The sequence below is a fragment of the Mustela erminea genome, chromosome 5 (assembly GCF_009829155.1).
Source record: "Mustela erminea isolate mMusErm1 chromosome 5, mMusErm1.Pri, whole genome shotgun sequence".
NCBI lineage: Eukaryota > Metazoa > Chordata > Mammalia > Carnivora > Mustelidae > Mustela > Mustela erminea.
Genome location: NC_045618.1, coordinates 104,872,029 through 104,893,870, shown reverse-complemented (window position 1 = coordinate 104,893,870; position 21,842 = coordinate 104,872,029). Strand labels below are relative to the sequence as shown.

Sequence of the window (21,842 nt, the reverse complement as noted above, 5' to 3'; positions counted from 1 at the left end):
AAGGTAAGGGAGGCCTCCCTGTCCATCATTTTAATTATACAATTAGTTCACATGCTCCGGCCCATAATGTATATTTTAACGGAGCCCAGTGTCTTTCAAGAACATTCTGGTAATGTCGGAGGCCTGGATTTGTTGCCTGCTCGTCCCCCCGTGCAGCAGCGGCCTGTTTTCCTCCCCCTGTTGTGTGTTTTTATTATTTTCCCTCTGGCTTAGATGTGTCAATCATTCTCTCCCTGCCATTGGTTGGAGAGTTTGCGTCAAAAAGTTGCCAGAGAGGCGCTTTCTCAGCAAATCTCCCTGAGAGCGGAACCGACCTCAGCTCCAACTCAGCCTCCACTGTTATTAAAAATAAAAATCGCTAGAGCAGCCCTCATCACGTCTACTTTGTATGTATCACAGAGGGGCCCACGCGTGTTTTGAACTCGAGCTACTTTCGTCATTTTCTATTCTTTAAAATATTTTTTCGTTGTTTGGCTTTTTATGGAGGGGTGAAGACTGCAAGCTTTCTAACTCAATGCTCTTGATTTCTTTTAGGATAGCGGGCTATTTGGAATTTTGAAGGATAATTTAATTTTTTTCTAACTTCCCGTGCGGCTGTAAGGTAAGTGTCCGTCTGTCTTGTCTGCCTGTCTATACCCATGTGCCCCTCTGACCACCATCGCCCCGGTACCTCCAATAGACCGACTGATACACACTTCCGCGAACGTGGAGTTCTGAAGCATGCTGTATTTTAATCCATCGTAAATTTTTTAGGTGTAGTAACGATCTGGAGGTGAGGGCGGGAGTGGGAGGAGGGGAGGCAGCGCGCTCCTGGGGTCGCCGCTTCCGCCAAACGTCGTGGAAACCCTGAGAGGCTAATGTCGGGTGTTTGGGCCGGGTTTTGTTTGTGGTTTTGTTTTATGTCAACGCCCATTTCTCCCTGCTATTTTGCGTTTGGGCCCTCAGATGTGGTTGGGTCATTTGCACTGATCTCAAGGACATTTTCAGAGTCACAGACAAAAAGATGCAGATGTAGCTAGATGGATGGATGATAATAATGATGATGATAAGACAGCCGTCTTCTAGGGCCGGCGTGCCCCGAGCCCCACTCGCTCTCGGATCTGAGAGTGAGGACGGTCGCAGCTCGAGCCCCCTGCTTGTCCCTAGTGAACGTGAGAGGAAACCCGAGCGGATAACCGAGGAGGCGTGGAGCTGCCGGGAGCTCCTCCGCCCGGCACTCGCCTCTCTTTTTCCGGTCCCCTTTCCCCAGAGCCAAGAGCAGCTCACCAAGATTCCCCCTTCGTTCTCGGCCTCTTGCAATGAGCACTAGGTCTCCTTTTATTTTGGTCATCACTTTCCTCCCCGCCCCCCAAAATAAGCTTGGGAGTGCAGTAACTCCCCCATCCCCGGTTGTCGTGGTCCCAGTCTCGGGTCGCCAGGCCGTGCAAAAGCAGGAGAGTCGTTTTGCTATGTGATTTAGCCCGGGAAGTTCCGAACCCGCCCTGTGCAGCCCTCCGCGAGCACCTGGGGCTGGCTGAATTGTTGGTGAGTGGCCCCTGCTCCGCCCGAGGCCGCGGCGGGGACGGGGCGGGAATCCTTACACTGGGGAAGGCGGCCCCTCGGCGGTTCTGGACCCTGGGCAGAGCTAGGGCCTGCGTGCGCGCCCGCGCGCTCCCCTCCCGGACTCGGGGACAACCGGGTGTCGTGGGGCCGGACCCGGCCGGGCCGAGGTCCAGGGGTGCCTTGAGGCCCAGCCTCCGTTCTCGGTCCGCCCGGGGAGTACCATCAGGTCTCCGCTAGCAACCTGCCTCTGCGACGTGTCACGCCGCCAACTCCAAAGAAGTCTCCGTGTTGATGCGTTCAAGTGGCTCTTGAAATCACACAGTCCGATTTCAGAACACATTTTTTGAAGTCCAAGTTCCCCCTCAGAACTTCACCGCGTTGGCTTTTTCCTCCGTTTCAGACAGAAGTGGGGTGTGGGACAGAAGGCCGAGCTGCGTCGACCCTGGAGTGGTGGATGACTTGGGGAGGGGACGGGGGAAGTCGCTCCTGGAAATCCTCCCCTCCATCCTCGAGCTTTCGGGGTCAGGATTTGTCCCGCTCACTTGGGGACTTCTTCCAGGCACCAAAAGTTATTAGCACAGGGGACGAGTTGGAGAGGAAACTCCTCCCCCCAAAGGAAGGTAGACACCCAGACCTCTCCTCAAAGCGCTAACACTGGGGCTTTTTCCTCACCATAATTAATAGCCAAGGCCAACCCTTTTGGCACGTTTCTTCCTCCCCCCCTCGCGGGTGGCAGCGCTGTTCGATTCCCTGAGGCCAGAAACTTTCACTGGAGTTCGCCTGAGAGGGAGGCCCGCGCCGGCGGTTTCCGCGGTGCCCACATCTCTCCTCATTCTTTCCCTCCTCGCGCTCTTCGCTGTCTTCCGAGCCACAGGCCAGTCGCCAGTCCGCGTAGTTTTGTTTCTTTTCCATCATGCAGAAAATTAATCAGCCCGGACGAGAAGCAGAGCTGAGCACGGCGGCCTGTAATTAAGGGACGTGTGCCCCTCGGATTATCTCGTTAGTTTATCAAGAAAACATTTATTATAATTAATTCTTGGACGAGGTAATTATTATTGAGCGAGGACACAGCAACTGGTAGATGGGCTCCTTGGAAGAAAAAAAAAAAAACCACACACACACACACACACACACACACACACACACACGGGGGGAGATGCGGGGGAGGGGGGAAGAGCGACAGATTGCACGAATTGACCGTTAGATATAAGGCGGCGCGGGCCGGGGCGGGCAGTGGAGCCGGACCTGGGGCGCCAGGACTGCGGGGCTGCCGGGCAGGGACGCCGGACCCAGGCACTCGCGCCCGGAGGTGCGGGCGCCCACCAGCTGCGGGGACTCGCACAGCGACCGTCACCCGCTCCCGTAGGTAGGAGTTCTCCAGCGGCCACCTCAGGAGCAATCAGAGTGAAGCTTTTATTTTTGAAAGGGTATTTCTGTTTGCCCTTCTGGGCTCGGCTTAGAGAGAAAGGGAGAAAGGTGTTCTTTGGGGACTTTGGAAGTTAGATGGAAGGGCCTGTGGCCGCTTCTTCGGTGAATGCATACCTAGACCTGCTGCCGAGAGGACTTAGTAGTTTTGTTTGGGGGTACTTTTCCTGTTCTTTTGAAGATGCATACAGTAGTAAATGCAGAGACAGTTTATCCCTAAATTTTACTGATTTTTGCGATGGCAAGGGCAAAGGCGCTCCAAGAAGGCCCTTTGCCTGGTGTTTTCTATCCCTTACTGCTGTTTATATTGGAATGTGCCACTTTCTGAATCAGACTTTCGAACTGGGTGAGAGCTCTGCATGTAAGAACAATTTGGTAGTTCTCATGTGTGCATGTGCTATGGTTTTAGTTTTTTTCTATAGTACTTCATAACTTTTCCAACATACTGTATCAAACACAAGAGAACTCCAGCTTATAGGCTATTTAGATAAATAAAGTGACTGTATTTTAAAGCAATATTATTTCTACAGCATCTGAATATATCTTGAAAAGAGAGCAGAAAATAGCGAGTCTTTGTTATAGAAGCAACTAAATTAGTTTTATTGATGAGACAGTCCAAATTCCTCCGAGAAGGGTATTTATAAAATTACACTGATTTAGATCTGGGGTGGAAAAGCATGATTTTTGTGCTATGACTTTAAATCAGGAAGAAGTGGCAATAACTGAGTTCCATTTGTGGAATTTTGTGTCTTGATTTCTAAAGCAATGTAAATATGAAAATCCAATCCTGAAAACTCAGTAGGACCTTTGTCAAAGTAAGAAGGAACTTCTAATCTTGTATCCGCCATTTTGAAGCAATCTTTCATAGTGTCAAAGTTGCAAAGTAGAGATCCTTGCAGGATAAGTGCCATTTCTAAGGCAAATAAAAGCCAGACTTGTAAACTGCCAGCCCATATTAACATCCATTTTGGATCCCTTTGCTTGGAGCAGTGAGAAACACTCAGCTGAAGAAAGTAAATAACTTTTCTTTTTCTTCCTTTCTTTTGCCTCTCTGAGCTCTTTTTCTTATAGGATTGTAGGAAGCTTGAAAGGTAGGGAGAAATTCTATTAGTTTCACAACTTTGGGTGTTTGTGTATCTACTTTCTTCAAAACTAAAATGTGCAAAAAGCAGCCGGAATTAACAAGAAACTCTGCTCTAGTTGCTGAGGACCCAAATGCCTGAAAATTTGCCTCCCGCAGGATCTGCAGCCTCCACGACATCAAAATCAACATGGAAGCGGCTTGCACTACAAATGCACACCCTTTCTACTTGCAAATGTGGGGGCCTGTCATTATCTGATTGGTGGGATTCTAACTTCAGAATTTCTAGCAAACCTCGTGCCAATCTTTAAGACTTTTTTTTGCAGTATGTTTAAATATTTGATGGGTGTCGATTAAAAGTTAAATACATGTTTGTTTAGCTTTAGTTCTTTAGACACATAATCAAGGTCCTCCAAAACCTTAATAAATCTGTTACTTACCTCAAAATCTAATTACCCAGACTACTAATTAGGTGAAAATGATTACTGGAAATGACTTCAAATGTGAAGTAATAGCGATTGAGCAGTTTTCTCAAGTTTGTCGATTAGCAAGTTGGTATTTTAGATGTTAAATGCACTGACATTTTAGGTTCACAGCAGTTAAAAGTGGTAAAAAGCTAAGGTAATTAAAATTTGCCTTGGAAAGGCAACAGTCTGGGGAGAGGTAGATTTCTTGAATTGTTTCTTTGTTTCTCACCAATGGGCTTTGTTATCAGCATTATTTATTTAGCCAAAGAGTTCTTTGTCTCTGCAAATGGCCCCAATCAAGTTTTGTTTGAGACAATTAGCTAGTGCCAGCCAATGAGTCCTATGCAAATGTAGGGATAGGAATGCAATGTGTGCATTTGAAGGCGTGGGGTTTTGTTCTACGGGGAAGGCAGATTGTAATTGCTTTCTTCTGGTACTTTTTTTTTTTTTTTAAAGTTTAGGGTGGGGGTGGGGAAGACAGGTTTATCTGGTCTCTCTCCATCCCCTCTAGTTCCAGAGCAGCTGGGGGTGGGGGTAGGGGTGGGGGTGGGTTGCAAGTCCTTTAAAAGCCTCTACCTTGCCTAGCCCAGGGTTTTTTTTTAAGTTAGTGGTGGAACGTGGAAGAGCTGCCGCCTGCGAAGCAGTAAACCAGCACCTCTGTTTGTTTGTTTGCTTTGTCCATAGTTCAACTGCTCCCAACCCACACACCAAGGATCCTGAATCTGTCCACTCTTGGCGAAGCGAGACCTTCTGGCTGGGTCCCCCCGATTTGGGCTGATTTTGCACCTCCAAACAACCTTAGCATGATGTCTTATCTTAAGCAACCGCCTTACGCAGTCAATGGGCTGAGTCTGACCACTTCGGGCATGGACTTGCTGCACCCTTCAGTGGGCTACCCGGGTAAGTGAGCCTTGCGGTACTCTTGCTCTGCCTTTCCCCGCGCCCGCCCCACGGGGATGTGACACCTTTTCCCTCGGAGCACTGGGGCTGATAGTCATGCTGCCCCCCTCCAGCTCCAAGTGTGGTGTCCCCACTGGGTTTTCCTTCTAAGAAGCAGCTCAGAGCCACAGGGCATTTACCGGCCGGAGGGAAGACTAGGGGCTGGAGGGAATAGGTGGATGCCGCAACACTTGAAGAAACTCACAATGCGTTACTCTTCATTGGAGTACTTGGGGGACACACTGCATTGAGGGGATGGGGGGACGGAAGGTCACTCCCTCCACCCATATCTCAACGCCTAGTTCTTCAGAAGTGCCCTCTGGAGAAGCTGGGTCTCTCCTCGTAAATTCTCCCCACCACGCCTGGGCTTCCTCTCTGATCCCCAGGCCTTTTGCCTGTAATCCCTAGAGGTGTGATTTACCCTGGATATGGGTGCTTTCCTTTCCAATCAGATCAGGGGGGTTTTGTTTAGTTTTTTGGTTTGTTTTGTTTTTTTAAATCCCCGTAGAAGTTTTAAATATGCCCCCATTTTAAAGATGGAGGAACAAAGGCCCTTGGAGTCTTAAAAAGCCCCATTAATCCGAACTGCGGTCCTCGGGGATCCTCTGACTTCACAGAATGGATTTTTGTTTGTGTGTTTTGGTTTAGGGGTTCATTGGGGGGCGTTGGATTTTGTCTTTCTTTTATTTGATGTCTTATCTGTGGAAAAGCCACTCTGGCTGGAGCAGTCTCCAACGTCAGGTGGAGGGGGGTTCTCCCCTGGAAGGGGGGGCATAGTGTGTGTCTTGCTATCCAGTGTTTGCTGGAAGAGCCTAGCCTAGCCAAGGCGGGGTGGGGGTGGGGGGACACTGCTAGGCTCCGGATTGCCTGGCTGGGAGGACGAGGGACGTGCTGGGACTGGGGGACTGGGGGGTCGGGGGAGTACCCGCAGAGACCCCTATGACTGAGAAACTGCTCCCCCACCCTAAAGGGCCCTGGGCTTCTTGTCCCGCAGCCACTCCCCGGAAACAGCGCCGGGAGAGGACGACGTTCACCCGGGCGCAGCTAGACGTGCTGGAAGCTCTATTTGCTAAGACCCGGTACCCAGACATCTTCATGCGGGAGGAGGTGGCGCTGAAAATCAACTTGCCCGAGTCCAGGGTGCAGGTAGGGCAGACGTAGATAGAACCATTCTTCCTGACTGTGCCACCCCTCCCCTAAGCACGGTGTATGTTGAGGACCCAGGAGAGTCCCAGGTCTTAAAGAGGACCAAAGGAAGGCTTGAAACTGAGCGCTCCACTGGAGGCCAGTAAACTCTTCTAAGGCCCCTTCACGTGCCTGATTACTACACCCCTCCCGCCAACGCCCACCCAATCTTAGAAGCGACAGCCTTCTGGCTGTAAGGTAAGACAATGATTTAGCTGCAGTAATAAAGCACAATTCTAGAGCTCTTGGGTACTCAGCCGGGAGAAGATTTCAAGGACAGTTACTTAATATTTTAATACTTCCTTTTCCCCCACGTGGAAATCCTACCCCATTTTCATCTACTTGTAGGGGTGAAAGAAGCTTAGCTCCTGGATAGTCACAGTATTTTTACAGGTTAAAGAAATGGAATAAATGACTTACTCAAGGTCACATGTCAGTTGGGTACGGTAAGGCCAGGCTGTGGAAGCCCCTGGTGCTCTTACCAAAGAAATTACACAATAAAAGTGTCTTATTTAACTTTTTAGTGATTGAACAGAATTTGTTAGCTCTGACCCATTTAGCAGATAAAATACCAATTCAATATCCTCATTGACACTCCCCCACCTCCTTTAACTTGACCTGAGGCTGGAGAGGGAAAAGGAATCTCCAACTTTTCTGAAATGCAAGCACCATATAGAGTTCTCTGTAAAGAAATGTTCAGCCCCTGAACATACACACATCCCCGAGACTCCACTTCAGCTAGGACGTATCAGTGTGAACTGCAAACCAGGAAAAAGACTTTTCAAAGTAAGATGGGAGAAGTTTTAGCATTTGTGAAGCTTGAACTCAGGTCTTCACTGAAAGAAAATAAAAGGCTCTGGGTGGGTGGTAGGCTCAGCCTTGGTAGCCCAGTTAACACTCCCATATGTTGACCCCACTCAAGAAGACTGCTAAGGACCTGTTGCTCGGAAAATATCTGTGGTTTCTCTCAGGAAAGGGTGGCAGTTTCTTTGATAGGCCCCCCCCCACACACACACCAAACACGGCTCCTTCATGGCAGAACATGAACAGGGTGGGTAATGAGAATCTTCAGAGTTGCAGTCAGAGGCTTAAATTGACAAGCCAGTGAACATAGTACGGGAAACTGAATCCCGTGTGCTGAAGGCAGAGACTCCAGTGTCAGACTTGAGCAGAGAAGTCTATCCTCAAGCTCCCAGCAGACTATATACAAGTCATTCCACTTACCATAAAGAGTGCAGCAAATAGTGCCTTTCAGACCTCCTTTTTCAACAGGATCACTTCTCCTTGGAGCTTTCTTTTGTGAGTCTTTCAAGGAGAGAGAAAAAGGTAGAGTGTGATTAGCAGTTATTCCCTGGAAGATAGACTATAAGGCTGTTCCTTTTGGATAGTGACAACAGAATCTTTTTCTCTCACCTCTTTTGTGTTTCCCTCCGAAAGAAAGACACAGATACATTTTATTCCCCCATAAGAGTGTTCCACAGTACCACTGGATCTATGTGTATGTGTGTATTTGAAGTGAAATACGAGATAGGAAAATGAGAAGGAGCATGTTTAGCCATAGGATTTATTATTCTGGGCTAGGAATGAAGTGCTTTTAGACAGAGCTTCCCCATTTTCGTATAATTCCAGGGATATATATAAAAAGTATCATATCATGGGTTTCCAGTGGCAGGACAGATTGTGTGCTTAGCTCATCCTGTAATCTGGGAACCACTCTTGTCCTTATTGAAACCACCTTAAAGAAATTTCTTTCCCTTTCAAGGTGTGGTTTAAGAATCGGAGAGCTAAGTGCCGCCAACAGCAGCAGCAACAACAGAATGGAGGTCAAAACAAAGTGAGACCTGCAAAAAAGAAGACATCACCAGCTCGTGAAGTGAGTTCAGAGAGTGGAACAAGTGGCCAGTTCACTCCCCCCTCTAGCACCTCAGTCCCGGCCATTTCCAGCAGCAGTGCTCCTGTGTCTATCTGGAGCCCAGCTTCCATCTCCCCACTGTCAGATCCCTTGTCCACCTCCTCTTCCTGCATGCAGAGGTCTTATCCCATGACCTATACTCAGGCTTCAGGTTATAGTCAAGGATATGCTGGCTCAACTTCCTACTTTGGGGGCATGGACTGTGGATCTTACTTGACCCCAATGCATCACCAGCTTCCTGGACCAGGGGCCACACTCAGCCCCATGGGTACCAATGCAGTCACCAGCCATCTCAATCAGTCCCCAGCTTCTCTTTCCACCCAGGGATATGGAGCTTCAAGCTTGGGTTTTAACTCAACCACTGATTGCTTGGATTATAAGGACCAAACTGCCTCCTGGAAGCTTAACTTCAATGCTGACTGCTTGGATTATAAAGATCAGACATCCTCATGGAAATTCCAGGTTTTGTGAAGATCTGTAGAACCTCTTTGTGGGTGATTTTTAAATATACTGGGCTGGACATTCCAGTTTTAGCCAGGCATTGGTTAAAAGAGTTAGATGGGATGATGCTCAGACTCATCTTCTGATCAATGTTCCGGGAGGCATAGAAGGAAAAATGAAGGGCCTTAGAGGGGCCTACCAACCAGCAACCTGAAATGGACAAACCAGTCTACTTAAGATCCTGTCATAGTTTTAGATCATTGGTTTTCCTGATTTGCAAAGTGATCAAAAGCATTCTAGCCATGTGCAACCAAACACCACCAAAAATAAACAAAACTAAATTGTGAGGGCAAGGAAGGCAGGACATAGCCTTCTTAAGCAGAGGTGTTCCAATGTTTTAGCCAATCCGTGGTTGAATCTTAGGAATGGACAGTGTCTCAAGCTCACTCACGTTTCATGACCAACTGGTAGTTGGCACTGAAAAACTTTTCAGGGCTGTGTGAATTGTGCGACTGATTGTCCTAGATGCACTACTTTATTTAAAAATAATGTTCATAAGGAGTCAATATGTAGTTTAAGAGACAATCAGTGTGTGTCTTATATAAATGGTACATCTGTGGTTTTTAATCTGTGCTAGACTTCAAAACTGTGATCTCCTGTTATTGTATGCAACCTTGAACTCCACCTCTGCAGGGGTTCTTCTGTGATTAAATAGGTTATAATTATAAGCAAATTCAGAGCAACTGAGTACTTATCAAAAAGATTACCTTTGGCTGGAGGTGAGCTGCACTGAAACTTGACAACAAAAATGTCTCTGGACAAGGAGAGTGAGAGAAGAGAAACAAAAGGACACTAATTCATCTGTAATTTACTGTTGGTAAGCCTAGCAGTAAAGAGACATTGGTCAATTGCTCTGACCCTGATGAATTTATAAACTGAGATCATTGTCGTTTATGCTTGCAGATGTTAACTGGAAAAGTTATATATGCATAAACCTTTTCTTCCTGGATTTGGCAGATATGTATAATTATATTAAAATGGTTCTAGCACAACACTGGGTCCAGTTTAATTTTATACCACTCTTTATGGATGAGAAGCCCACATTTATTTACCTCCGAGAGGAAATTAGCAAACTTTATTTAAAAAGCATTTTTGGTGTTATCTGTGGATGTACTAGGGATGAGTGACTGTGGTACCTAAACCTTCTTGTGATTTCCATCAGCACTGCTCTGAAATAGAACCCAGAGAGCCCAATAGTCATTAGGCTCTTGCTCTTCTGCTTTTCCCTCCCGGCTGCATACCATAATGATTTCTTGGGCACTTTACTGATAGGTTTTAACATAGATCAATTTTTTTTTTTAAGTGAGAAGGGAAGAACTCTAGTACTTCAGAGAAAATGGGAATGACAAGAATTCCTTGTTTTTACTCTCGTTTGATGAAGGGGATTTCTTTTTTTAACTTTCAAAAAAATCTGAGGTAAACATGAGGGAATGTAATCAGAATCTGAAAGCAATTCAGGCAGAAATGATTTCTGAACAAAAGAGTTTCAGAAAAGTTTTAAAACCTATAATTTTAGTAGTTGAACATAAGGCATCCTGGTCAGTTTTGTTTTTGTTTTGTTTAAAGAAAGTGCTGAGGGGGTGGGGGGAAGGTCTGTTTTCAGTTCTACCTGCATTCGGTATACCAATCACCAGAAAAGGCAAATGAGCCAATGGTCATGGTGCTCCTCAGGTAAAAGCAAATACTTAATTTTATTTTAAACTCTATGCTCTTGAGTTTGACCAGAATTAAATGACTCTTGATTGTAACTTTTTTAAATGAACTTTAGCAGTTGCAACCATTTTGTTTTCTGGCTAATTTTTCTGTCCCTGACTGTGCATGCTCTCTTGACCCTACATCATCTTGCCTAATAAGTAAATTGGTTTTGTTTTACTGCTGAAGGAAATGCAGTAGTAGTTTACAACCAGCAGCTGACGCAAAACTTGATGGCAAGATTTCCAGCACCAACTGAGAACAGTCCTACGGTAGTCTACACCAAAAGGAAACTGAAGCCCCAGAGAGACTCTTTGTTTTACCTTGTTCATCTTCTGGGGCTCATGCTCCCCCAGCTCTTCTCAAGCAACAGTAAAGCAGATACAAAGTAATTTCTCACACTGCTTTCAGTTTTCAGAATGCCCCACAAAGGATCAGTAAAGACAACCCCCCCCCCTTCGTTAAATATAATGACAAACATGGGACTGCTCAGCAAATAATGCAGTTTGGTTTCTCTCCCGATGCTATGAAAACGGAGGTCAGAAAAAGGCGTTGAGGACCCTCTGAAACTAATTTTTCCATCACCTTTGCACAACTTCGCATAACAGAGCACGGAGTTAAATCCCTTTGAATTGACGGGAAAGTAGAAATGAATTCTCCCTGACCGCAGGCAACAGAGGGAGGGGAAGGGGGCGGGGAAGCTAGCGCTGGCTTAAAGACGTCCAAGCACCACTCCTGGTCCAGACCCGGTTTAATAAAGTTAAGCCCGGCCTTTAGGTACTTGTACTGAAATGACGTCACCCTCCGAAGGCGTCAGGGAGCGACTTCAGCTGCATTTGGCAATTAAGGAATGACCTGAACCGGCAACAGAATCTTCGCTTGGGGGGACGGAGGTCAGGTGGGGTAGTCTGACTCACAAAGATCTGTTGGCCCAAACCTTTATCTTAACGCACCAAGATTCTTGGTCCTGTTATTTCACCTTGGGAATGTTTCTAAGCTTCACAGATAAGAGAAATTCAATCAAGTCAAGTTCGGCTATCGAAATGTACGAGTTCTAGATAATAGTTTCGTTAACTGCTCTCCCACTCGGTTCCTTTAATCGCACCCTTTCTCCGTGTGTCCCCACTCTGAGTGCGGCACCGCCTGGACGCTGAGAGGCGGAGGACCCCGGGAGGCTCCGGGAGGGACTGCGGAACTGAGCGCCAAGGTGTGGGCAGTGGTGGCGCAGGAGAGCGGCTCGGGCTCTCTGCCGAATCCACGGCGATCTTTCAGAGCGGTATTTTTCCAAATCTCGCCTGCCCATCCGAGTTAGCCGGGGAAAGTACTAGCATCCGTGACCTTGGAGGCCGAGTTGGGGCAGAGGCCCAAGTCAGTTCTCCAGGCTGATGGCAGCCATCCTCCGACCCCACTCGTGGCCCTGCGGGCCTGGCTGGGGCGACAGGAGACTCTCTCTCCCTCCTTCCAGTTGGTCGGCCTCGGGCTCGGGTCTGAACCCAGGACCTCCGCGGAGCCGCGGCCCGCCCCACCCGGCCTGGTCTTCAGGCCTCGCGGGATCCCGCCGCGCGGGCAGGGCTGAGGGCGCCGCTACGGGTCCTGCGCGCTGCCAGCGGGGAGAGCGCGGCCTCCTCGAGCCCCTTCGTCTGGCTTCAGGGTCAGCCGCGGGCGTGGGGGGAGCCTAGAGCCCGGTTGACATCGCGGCCGGCCGAGTCTGGGGGTTGGGGGTCAAGTGTGTGTGTGGTCCGGCCGGGAGGCGAGCTCCCTGGCTGGAGAGAACGAAAGCCGAGGCCCAAGGAAAGCAGGGTCCGGGAGAGGGGGCCTACGGCCTCTGGCTTTCCTTGTCTCCCGGGAGGAAGCGCCGCAGACGACTGGGTCTCCTCCCAGCAGCGAGGGGGAGGCCGCCGCCTCCGCCACAGCGGGGGCTCACGCCGCAGGGCAGCCGTGGCGCCGACAGGGAGTCCAGCTGGGCCTGCCTAGGGCCCTCGGAGGTCTCCCAGGAAAGCCAGGTGCTTTAGCGGGTCTGGGTAAGTTGTGTTTGGGTGTTCCGCCCTTCCTTGGGGTCCCTGGCTCTGAGCTGAGGCTTTCAGAAGCGGCCCTCATACCTTTGACTCAAGCTTTTTCTTCTACCCCCTCTACACTTCGTTTTTTAATCGAGTGCCCTGTCTTTTCCTTTTTGGACAAGGGCGCAGCACTCCACCGCCCCAAAGCTGGAGGCCGGATTTGGAATGGGGAAGCGGTGCCTTCTGCGTCCTGGACAGCGCCAGGCCGTCCATTCCGGCTACCTGCAGGGCGGGGGCCGCAGTCTGTGCCCGCCCCCACTTAACCAGAAGTGGGGGATGATCGGGTAGCCAGACCCGCCATGCACAATACAAGTTTGAACCCGCTTCTAACACGCGGTGAAAACCTCGGTGTTGTACCCCGACAAAGCTGTAACCCAAAACCCGGCGTGCCAGTGTTAGGTGGTGGTTTACTGCATACAGAGACATGTTTTAATCATGCAAAAGAGAAAAACAAAGGAGTCAGGCAAGAGTCGGGCGCATCTCACACAAACGGAAGCTGACCTCGTACAAAACAACCAATATGGAAAGACTGCAGGGTCGGGGCAGCCACGACCTCAGTCGGCTTCCTGTCTTCCTTCCAAACCTTTAGAAAGGACAACTCTTCCCTTTCCTACCACAAAAGCGTCCAGTCACCAGTCAACGCATCTGCATGCCCAGATCTGTGCCCAGTGCCTTCAGCACACCTCTGTTTTTCTCAGCTAAACTGGCAGCGTCCTGTAAGCGCAGCTAGCCCTCATAAAACCTGGTTCCCCAGCTGCCCCATTTGAGCCCTTGGGTTAGGACAACAGGAAAGACAGGGAGACCCTGGGATGGAGAGAGCAAAACCCCAAACAAAACCCACCCTGATGTCTTTCAGTATTAGGCTCTGAAACTGCACAGATTATGGGATTTGTCTCGGACAGAATTAACATTACATGTGAAACCATAGTGCTCTGGTGTATTGAGACACATTGTATAGGATTGCTTGGAGCATCTCTTCCTAACTGCCTGTAAATAGCAATAGGAGGCCTTGAAATCATACCTATTTTTGTTTTTAACCTGATTAAAACAAAATTTAGGCACTATTTGGAAAGGGCAGTTTTTCTGATGTAGACAATTCGAAGGAAATAGAACCCAATGGGAGAGCTGGAGGAAGCTTCTGTATGCAGAAGTGGCTGAAGAGGAGAAGTAAGCAGGCAAGCCTCTGAAAGCCCTTCTACTATGCAGCAGCTCCCAAAAGCAATGCAGGCATCCCACCCCCACCCCCACCCCCAACCCCATTCTAAAGGGAATCAGACTTCCTCTTTTGCAAGCAGTGCGTTTTATATTTAAAAATCAACCTGCTCCCGACTGCAAACAAACAATAAGCAAAATCAAATTAAAGGAGCCCTACCAAATCCAACCCATTTGGTCAAAGATAACTGCAGGGGCCAGAGAGGCCAGGCTATTACGGGGGGGAGGGTCGACTTCAAATTTTGTTTTTCTCCTAAAGGGAAAGTCGAACAGCATGAGGTCTATGACTCACTTTTATTCCTTAATCTCCCCCACTCTACCTTCAATTCTTAGTGGAAGGAAACATGGTATTTGGGGTGGAGAAAAACAACAACAAAGAAAACAAAAAAGAATCCCACAGCAAATATAATGGTAAACAGCCAAAGTTTGAACTGACTTCTGTTTCAGCAGCACAAGGAAAAAACTGTCCAAGAATCAGAATCCTCTGCCACCCTGTCCCAGTATCCTTGTCTTCATTTGCCTACTCTGGTGATGGGAAGGGGGCCTCCGGATTAAGGGTTTCTTAGTCTACTTGACATTACTAAGAGACACTTCAGTCCAAGGTGTCTTTAAAAATAAGATTCCAGTTTCTAGCATTGCTGATTTTTACCCCCTTGAGCTGCCTGCACTCTGCAGCGGGGTCTGCCGTCCTCCACCCTAAGATCCCCAGGTAAAGGCCTGAAAGCTCCCCCTTAGAGTCGGGTTTTCGCTCTCCCTTAGGCCCTGCTCCCAATCTCCCAACTGGAATCTCCAGGGACCTGAGGCTACACTGAAACCCGAAAAACCACTCATCCCAGCCTCTAGTTGTTAAAATCTGTTCCGAGAACCAATAGTCACATTTTAGGCTCATGGGCCATTAATAAAAATCTCCTTAACATTCAAATGGCTCTAAAACGCGTTGATGGCGGATTACTGGGGCCTAATGGACGTCGTGTGTGACAACATGGTCCCTGAATAGCGATGCTCTGGAGTGGGTGTCTGACCACAGCTCCTTGATTATCAGCTTACAGCCAAACCACATTTTAGCTGCGACGCTCTTAAGAAGAGGCGTACTTCCCGACAGCGGAGCGGGAGACTTCGGTGTTCTTCATTTAACCGGATTTAACAAACGCGAGGACTTGGGGAAAGGGGAGGGGAAAGCTTGCCTGTAGGCATAAGGTCCCCTCCGGACGTAAGAGGGGCGGGTCGCCGGCCTCTGCCCCTCCTCTCTGCTCTTAATGGAGCGCAGCCAGAAAGGCGGCGGCCGGGGTCGGTGGAGGCCCGCGCCGGGGCCGTCTGCGTTGCCCTAAGTCCGGGGCTGCCCCGCGGGACTCCCGCGCTCCTCCGCCTGGGCGCAGAGCCCCCGAGGCCGCTGCCGGCGCGCCCCGACCAGGCCCGCCGAGTCTGGAGCCCGCTCGGGGCGCTCCTGTCGCCGGCGCGGAAGCCTTCGGGCCTGGCCGCTCGCAGTCGACGGCGCAGAGGACGCCCTGGCAGCGGCCGCGCCAGCAGGGCCCGAGCGGGTTCCCGGGCTTCCTGGAAAAGTGGGGCAGGCGCACCGCACCGGGTCCCCCGCCTCCACCCCTCCCCCTCCCTCCGCCAACTAAGCCGAGGGTGCGGAAGGCTGGGCGTCCGCAGCCCCAGCGGCGTCCCCGCTGAGTTTCCTCGGAGAAGAGAGGGAGTGCGGGGCACCCGGGCAGTGACTCCAGGGGCGAGGGGAGCGTCGGGCCGGCCGCGGGGCACCGCGAGACCACCCCAGTCCCGCGCCGTACCTCCGACGGCAGCGGGCCTCGAACCCGCGTTGCCCCGCGCGCTGCTCGTCGCCGAACGAGGCCGGGTGGCCGGGTCCCCTGTGGAGGCTGAGGCGAAGGCTCAGGCCCCAGGCACCGTGTCCCATCTTGCGCCGCTTCCGAGGTCTTCCGACCGTCAGGGCCGTCAGGGTGGTGCGTGGGAGTGTCGCGAAGTGGGAGGTCACAACGCGACTGGGTCCGGCCGACGTGGGCGCCCTTCTTGCCGCACGCCCACCGCTGCCCCACTCCGGGCCAGCCCCGAGGCCCACACGTCCTCCTCTCAGCTCCTTGTGGAGGAGAGACGCGGGAGCCAGACGACTTGTCCTTAGAGCTGCATTCACCCTGCTTCCCGGGCCGGGCCTGGGCTTGGATCCCAGAGCCAAGGGTTTGGGCCCGGGAGGTGTCGCCGGGGTCCTGGAGGCCGGGCGCGGTCTGCCTACGGCTTCCGGTTCGTGCCCAGTGCCCGAGCATGCTCGGGACACTGGTTATCGGGTGCATACCGAGTTGAGTTAGAACACCAAGGGTGCGAGTATAAAGCTTTCCTGAGTCCCTCTCGCCCACTGACCCATGCAAGTTTGATAACCTTGGAGTTAGTTCGGTTCGAAATTTCCAGCCGTTCATTCTTAATATCTATGACATTACTAAGGGATTTTTTATGGGAGACAGATATTTTGGAGATTTTACACACACACACACACACACACACACACACATATCCAAAAATGAAATTAGGTAATTTTGGAATGAAAAATCACATTAATATCATACATTTTAAATGGAAGCAAATCTCTAATTGAGATGCCTTTTTCAATAGCTCTTCTTGCTGATTAAGTTGCTTCTATTTTTAATTTTAGTCCAAGCTGGCCACTTTGAAGCTTTAGAAGGCTAACAATAACTCAGTTTATTTGTTATCATCTTTACTAAAAAGCATAGCCTTTATCTGCTCTTAAAATTGGCCATGGATAGGGCCTTCTGATCTTGAGATGGAGAAGTGGAGAAGTTGGTACAAACATACATTCTCCCTTTTCAAGAACAAATACTTGAGTTGATTAAACCAATAATCTTGATTCCTGACCATTTTAAATGAGTGCCTTGCTTTCTCTTTTCCTTTTTTTCCCTCCTTTTTTCCCTTTTCCCCTTGATATGTGTAGCTAAAGGTATGGAGTGTATAATACACGCTTTTATTAAGGGGATGCCTGAGCTGATATCCTTTTCAGAAATTCAGTTTTTTCCCTAAGATTTTATTTGTTTGTTTGACATGGTGGTGAGGGGAGAGCGCAAGCAGGGGAAGAGGCAGAGGCCGAGGGAGAAGCAGGCTCCCCGCTGAACAGGGAGACTGAGGTAGGGCTGGATCCCAGGACCCTGAGATCATGACTTGAGCCAAAGGCAAATGATTAACTGACTGAGCCACCTAGGTGCCCCTTTTTCAAGAATTCTTAACTGTGGTTCAAACTTTCCTTTGGAAATGGAAATGGATTTTAGAGTAATTGAGGATAAATTCCCTCAATTGTATAGAAAAAAAATTTTTTTTGTCTTTGTTCAGTCTAACTTGGGGGGGGGGCAGAACATCTCTAGCTTTCAATAAATTCACAAAAAGGCTGTAACCACCTCAAATTAAGAGATGTTGGTATTTATGATTCATAGCTTGTGAATCAAAGGTGAACTTGGGGATGAAAACCTATAGTGCTTCCTAAAAGCTGGACAAGATGGCAGCCCAGTGATATTTAGATCTACCCCTAACTTTTTGAAACCTTGATTTTTTTTTAACAAAATAATATAAAAAGTCCATTTTATTTGTATATCTTATCTAGTTAGGCCTGTTTATGTTCATGAGGCTGTTTCACACATTGTAAAATAACAAATGAAGTAAATAAGACTTACTTTTAGTATCATCTACACATGAAATGTAAAGTAGAAAATTTAAGCAAATATTTTAATGTTTCAAACCAAAAAGCGCCTTTAACAAAGCAAAACAATCAACAATAACAACGAAATATTACCTGGCCCTGATTTAAAACTTGAGAGAATTTGTGACTGGATCTCTCCTTCTCTTTGTGCACATTAATATATTTAGAAACCATGCCTGGATTCCCCAATTTTTCTGTTAAAAGGTTTTGCATTTTCCTTAAAGTTTAACGATTGTGAAAGATGGATGAAATGATAGATTGGGGCGGGGGGGCGGGGACCCTCTGACTGAATCAGGAGGGCATGACGCTACCATCCAGGTACGGAATTCAAGGGCAGATGATGTGTCACCTGTAGGGTACCCAAGGTCGAATTTAAATTAAATACACAGAGGCCATCTTCAGGATCGCAAATCTAGCCCATTTCCGGCTCCCCCCAACTACCCAGCTTACTTCCAACCTTGTCTGAGAGGATATCTTCCATTAGTGCAAGAGGAAGCATAATCTACGGGTTTATTTAGCATTTGATCTTTGCACAGAAGGTTCCATTTAGAGTAACCATTGCAGCAAAGATTTGGATCTGGTCCCTAAAATAGCGTGAACCCAGCAACCTCAGGCAAGTAGACGCAAGATACTAGCAATTTATTTCATATCAGCTCCCAAGCCATCACCAGATGATAACAACCCTCGGACACCGTTAATCTCTGCTTGACTCAAACTGGTGACCGCAAGGTGAAAGACAGGGCGTTATCTCTGAGCCATTCATGTGGCCTTCCACAGATTGCCAGTTGGGCCAACACAATTGAAGCCTCTTCTCCAGTGGTTACTTTAAAATTTCATATCCAAAGTCTTTGGTCTTTGTTGGACTGGAAGGTAGGAGGGCTTTATCAAGGAAAATGCCCGAGGGCCAAGATGTGGGAGCTTAGAATCCAATACAAATTAGAAAGGTTGAAAAGGTAACTGTGGGTTTTCCCTGCCCAATAAACTTTAAACAACATCACTGTGACTATGACTAGAAAAAGCCTCTGGAAATGAGTGTTTTTTGCCAAACAGTAGAGGGAAAATGCACATTTAAAAATAAAAGGCAAAGTACTACCTAGAATTGGTTTTATTGTTTTGAAAATGGCTTGATTTTTGCAATCTGGAAGGTCATTTCTGATCACCGTATAGTCATTCGATATCATTCCAGGGCTAGAAGGGGCAGCACAAATTGGGGAGGGGAGGAAACAGCGGAGAATAAAGGAGAGGGGTGTCCTGGTGAAGGAAAGCTGTCCTGTGTGTTGGTGCCCAGAGGGAAGCCAGGCTATGGGACCTGCAGGGCAATGCCTAACTATTTGCACTTTTTAAATATGTAGAGGGAACAGTTTAAGCTTCATATCCCTGGGTACTCAGCTCTAGCCTGAAGCCATTGAAATGTGCCTTTACTGCTTGGTGAAATTATTCTGCCTCTGCTACTCCAATATCCTAGTTCATAGTCATTCTATTTGATTTTGCTAGATGGCTCTGGAAAGGACTGACAGATTAAAAAAAAAAAAATTGAGAGCTCTCAAAAATAACCCCTGCTGTTTTATTTATTTATTTATGTTCGAATTATTTATTTATTTATTTATTTAGCCTGCTGTTTTAATAATATGTCATTTAAGGTCCATGCATTAGAAGTGGGTTATTGAGGGTAAAAGTAAACACAAATTATTTAAGGCATTTTTAGCAAATAAGCTCCCTTGGACAGGACCAAAGATCAACTTGACACATGCAGAATTTCAGTCAGTCAGCAAACAGTGTCACAGAGACATCCCACTATGTTGCTCCATAACTTCATTCTTAGACCCTTTGGCTGACCTAGCTTTTTAATCAACTGGTATCTGTAAACCTAGTCCATTGTTTGTGTCTTGTCCCCTGAATGATACACTAAATAAACAAGCCCAAGTTATAATTACTAACCTCAGGATGAACACATTGTATACAACTGGTGAAGGGACGCCCCTTAGGCTAAAAAGTCACCAATTGATTAAAAAGTGGTGTGTTTTGTAACGGAAGATTTTTGAAGTGACTGTGGAGAAATAGGGCATGGAATAAACAGTGAAGTCTTGTTACTGCTTAAGACTGGCTTTGGCTCCAGTGTCTTGCTGATATAATGTTCAAAGAAACATAGAAAGAATCACACAGCATCTGCCTGGTCAGACAAGAGGCAAAGCAAAATGTTTAGATATTTGGAGGAGATTACAATTTCAGGGCTATCTCTCCTTAGTATCTGTCCTCCCCATGAGAAGTGGTCTGGATCGAGTCTAGAGTCTGGGTAGAGGAGACCAGGTCTGTGGTTTCTCCATCTGGTTCTTCTACATCTTCATGACGGTAATGACAAAGGTAAGATCCATCTTCCATGTTGAGATGATTGAATATATCTTAACCCAATCAGCAGGACATTGGACTAGGTAATTTACTCAGCCTTGCAAAGATCTATCCAAATTGGCAAATTTACTGTTTTCCAGAGGTCAGCGGTTTTTGTTTTGTTTTGTTTTGTTTTTTGTTTGTTTGTTTTTACTGTAAGTCTAGAACTTTTACATTTGGGTGTTTCCCTGTTAACTTGAGTGGATTTGGTACCAACAGAGGCCTGTAGTTTCCCTTGTGGAAGTGCAGTCTGGTCTCATTTTGCTTATCTTTGCTTAATATCCTGAGCTTTTCCTGAGCTTTGGTTAATTTTACCTCAACTTTATACACAAATTGGGTTGTTGTGGTGGTAGTGTGGGAGGAAGGCATTTGTTTTTCGCCTGTATCTATTGTAGAAACCCTCATTACAACATTATTCCATAAGTAGATGTGACTTCCTGGTGCCTTAGAAAACACAAGTCAATACATATTATTTGTTATTTGTGAAATTGATCCTCAGTTTTACCAGAAGAGTAGTTATGGATAGTGGTAGAGCATTCAGGCTTTAAATCCTGGGTTTAAATGTCTGGGTTTAAATCCAGCCTCCTCTATAAGGAAGTAGATTTTTTTTTCCATATGAAGTGTATCCCACCCCTCTGTACCTTAGCATCCTCTTTTGTAAAACAGGAAAAATAATAGTTTCTATTTCCTTGATTATTGTGATGTAGTAGGGGCCTTAGCATGTTCCCTGTTACTATTACCACCATTTTTGTCGTCATCATCCCAGTCCGTCTCTGGCCAGCAAGACTGAGCCAGAATCAAAAGCCTCAGTGAGCTAACGCAGATTCTACTCTTTCTACTAAAAGGACAAGAACACAGATGCAGGAAGAATGCAAGAGGGATCATACAATATTCTATAATATGTATCAAACTATAGCTATAGTTTAACTGCTTGGTTAAATTATTTTGCGTTTTGTTTGCCTTTGTCACAAAGAGTCTGTTTTTTTGTTTCTAAACCTGCAAACATTTGCAAAGAAGGAAGTAAGAGTAAAGACAAACTTGACAAGGGGGTCAAGGTGTCACCAAAACAAACCACCCTGCTATCTTTAAATCGTGCTTTCAGTCCTCTCCATGGCAGATCTAAAATATTTATCCATTACTGCAAGTCATTTTTTCCCCAGCTCCAAACGCTCTGAACCTCTCACTGTTGTTGAGAATGATAGTAGCATCTTTTGTCCCACATACTGTAGGTTAATTCAGTCTGTGGGCAATGTGTATTTACTCCTCATCTCTAAAAAAGCTGTCAAAACATGATCTTAATTTCCTTTTTTAAAATTTTTTAAAGATTTTATTTATCTGACAGAGAGAGAGGTCACAAGTAGGCAGAGAAGCAGGCAGAGAGAGAGAGGAAGGGAAGCAGGCTCCCTGCAGAGCAGAGAGCCCGATGCGGGGGCTCGATCCCAGGACCCTGAGACCATGACCCAAGCCGAAGGCAGAGGCTTAACCAACTGAGCCACCCAGCCGCCCCTAATTTCCTTTTAAATATAGCTTAAACAGGCCTGCCAACACACTGCACAATTTACCCCCGAAACACTGGCGTTTAACAAGTGAGGTAAAGTTGCTTAGTAATAAAATAATAAAGACCTTGTACATTGGGTCCTTGGTTTAAAAAAAGAAGAGAATAATTGGGAATAAAAAAAAAACTTTATGCAAATTGACTAGTATGGACGATGGCAGAAGGAGAAGAGAACAG

The 21,842-nt window shown here is 47.5% G+C and overlaps 1 protein-coding gene across 2 annotated transcripts; it reads left to right on the top strand.

Moving 5' to 3' along the window:
- The first annotated feature begins 214 nt into the window (after positions 1–214).
- Positions 215–10,040, top strand: OTX2 (orthodenticle homeobox 2). Of its 2 annotated transcripts, none has more exons than XM_032344308.1 (5): positions 215–386; positions 535–601; positions 5,200–5,415; positions 6,425–6,600; positions 8,402–10,040. In XM_032344308.1, the coding sequence occupies exons 3-5, from the start codon at positions 5,319–5,321 to the stop codon at positions 9,020–9,022; spliced, it is 894 nt and encodes a 297-aa protein (XP_032200199.1). In that variant the 5' UTR covers positions 215–386; positions 535–601; positions 5,200–5,318; the 3' UTR covers positions 9,023–10,040. The 2 variants fall into 2 exon arrangements, with proteins under 2 accessions (XP_032200199.1, XP_032200200.1); XM_032344309.1 differs by having other exon boundaries at positions 217–386; positions 6,449–6,600.
- The last annotated feature ends 11,802 nt before the right edge of the window (positions 10,041–21,842 follow it).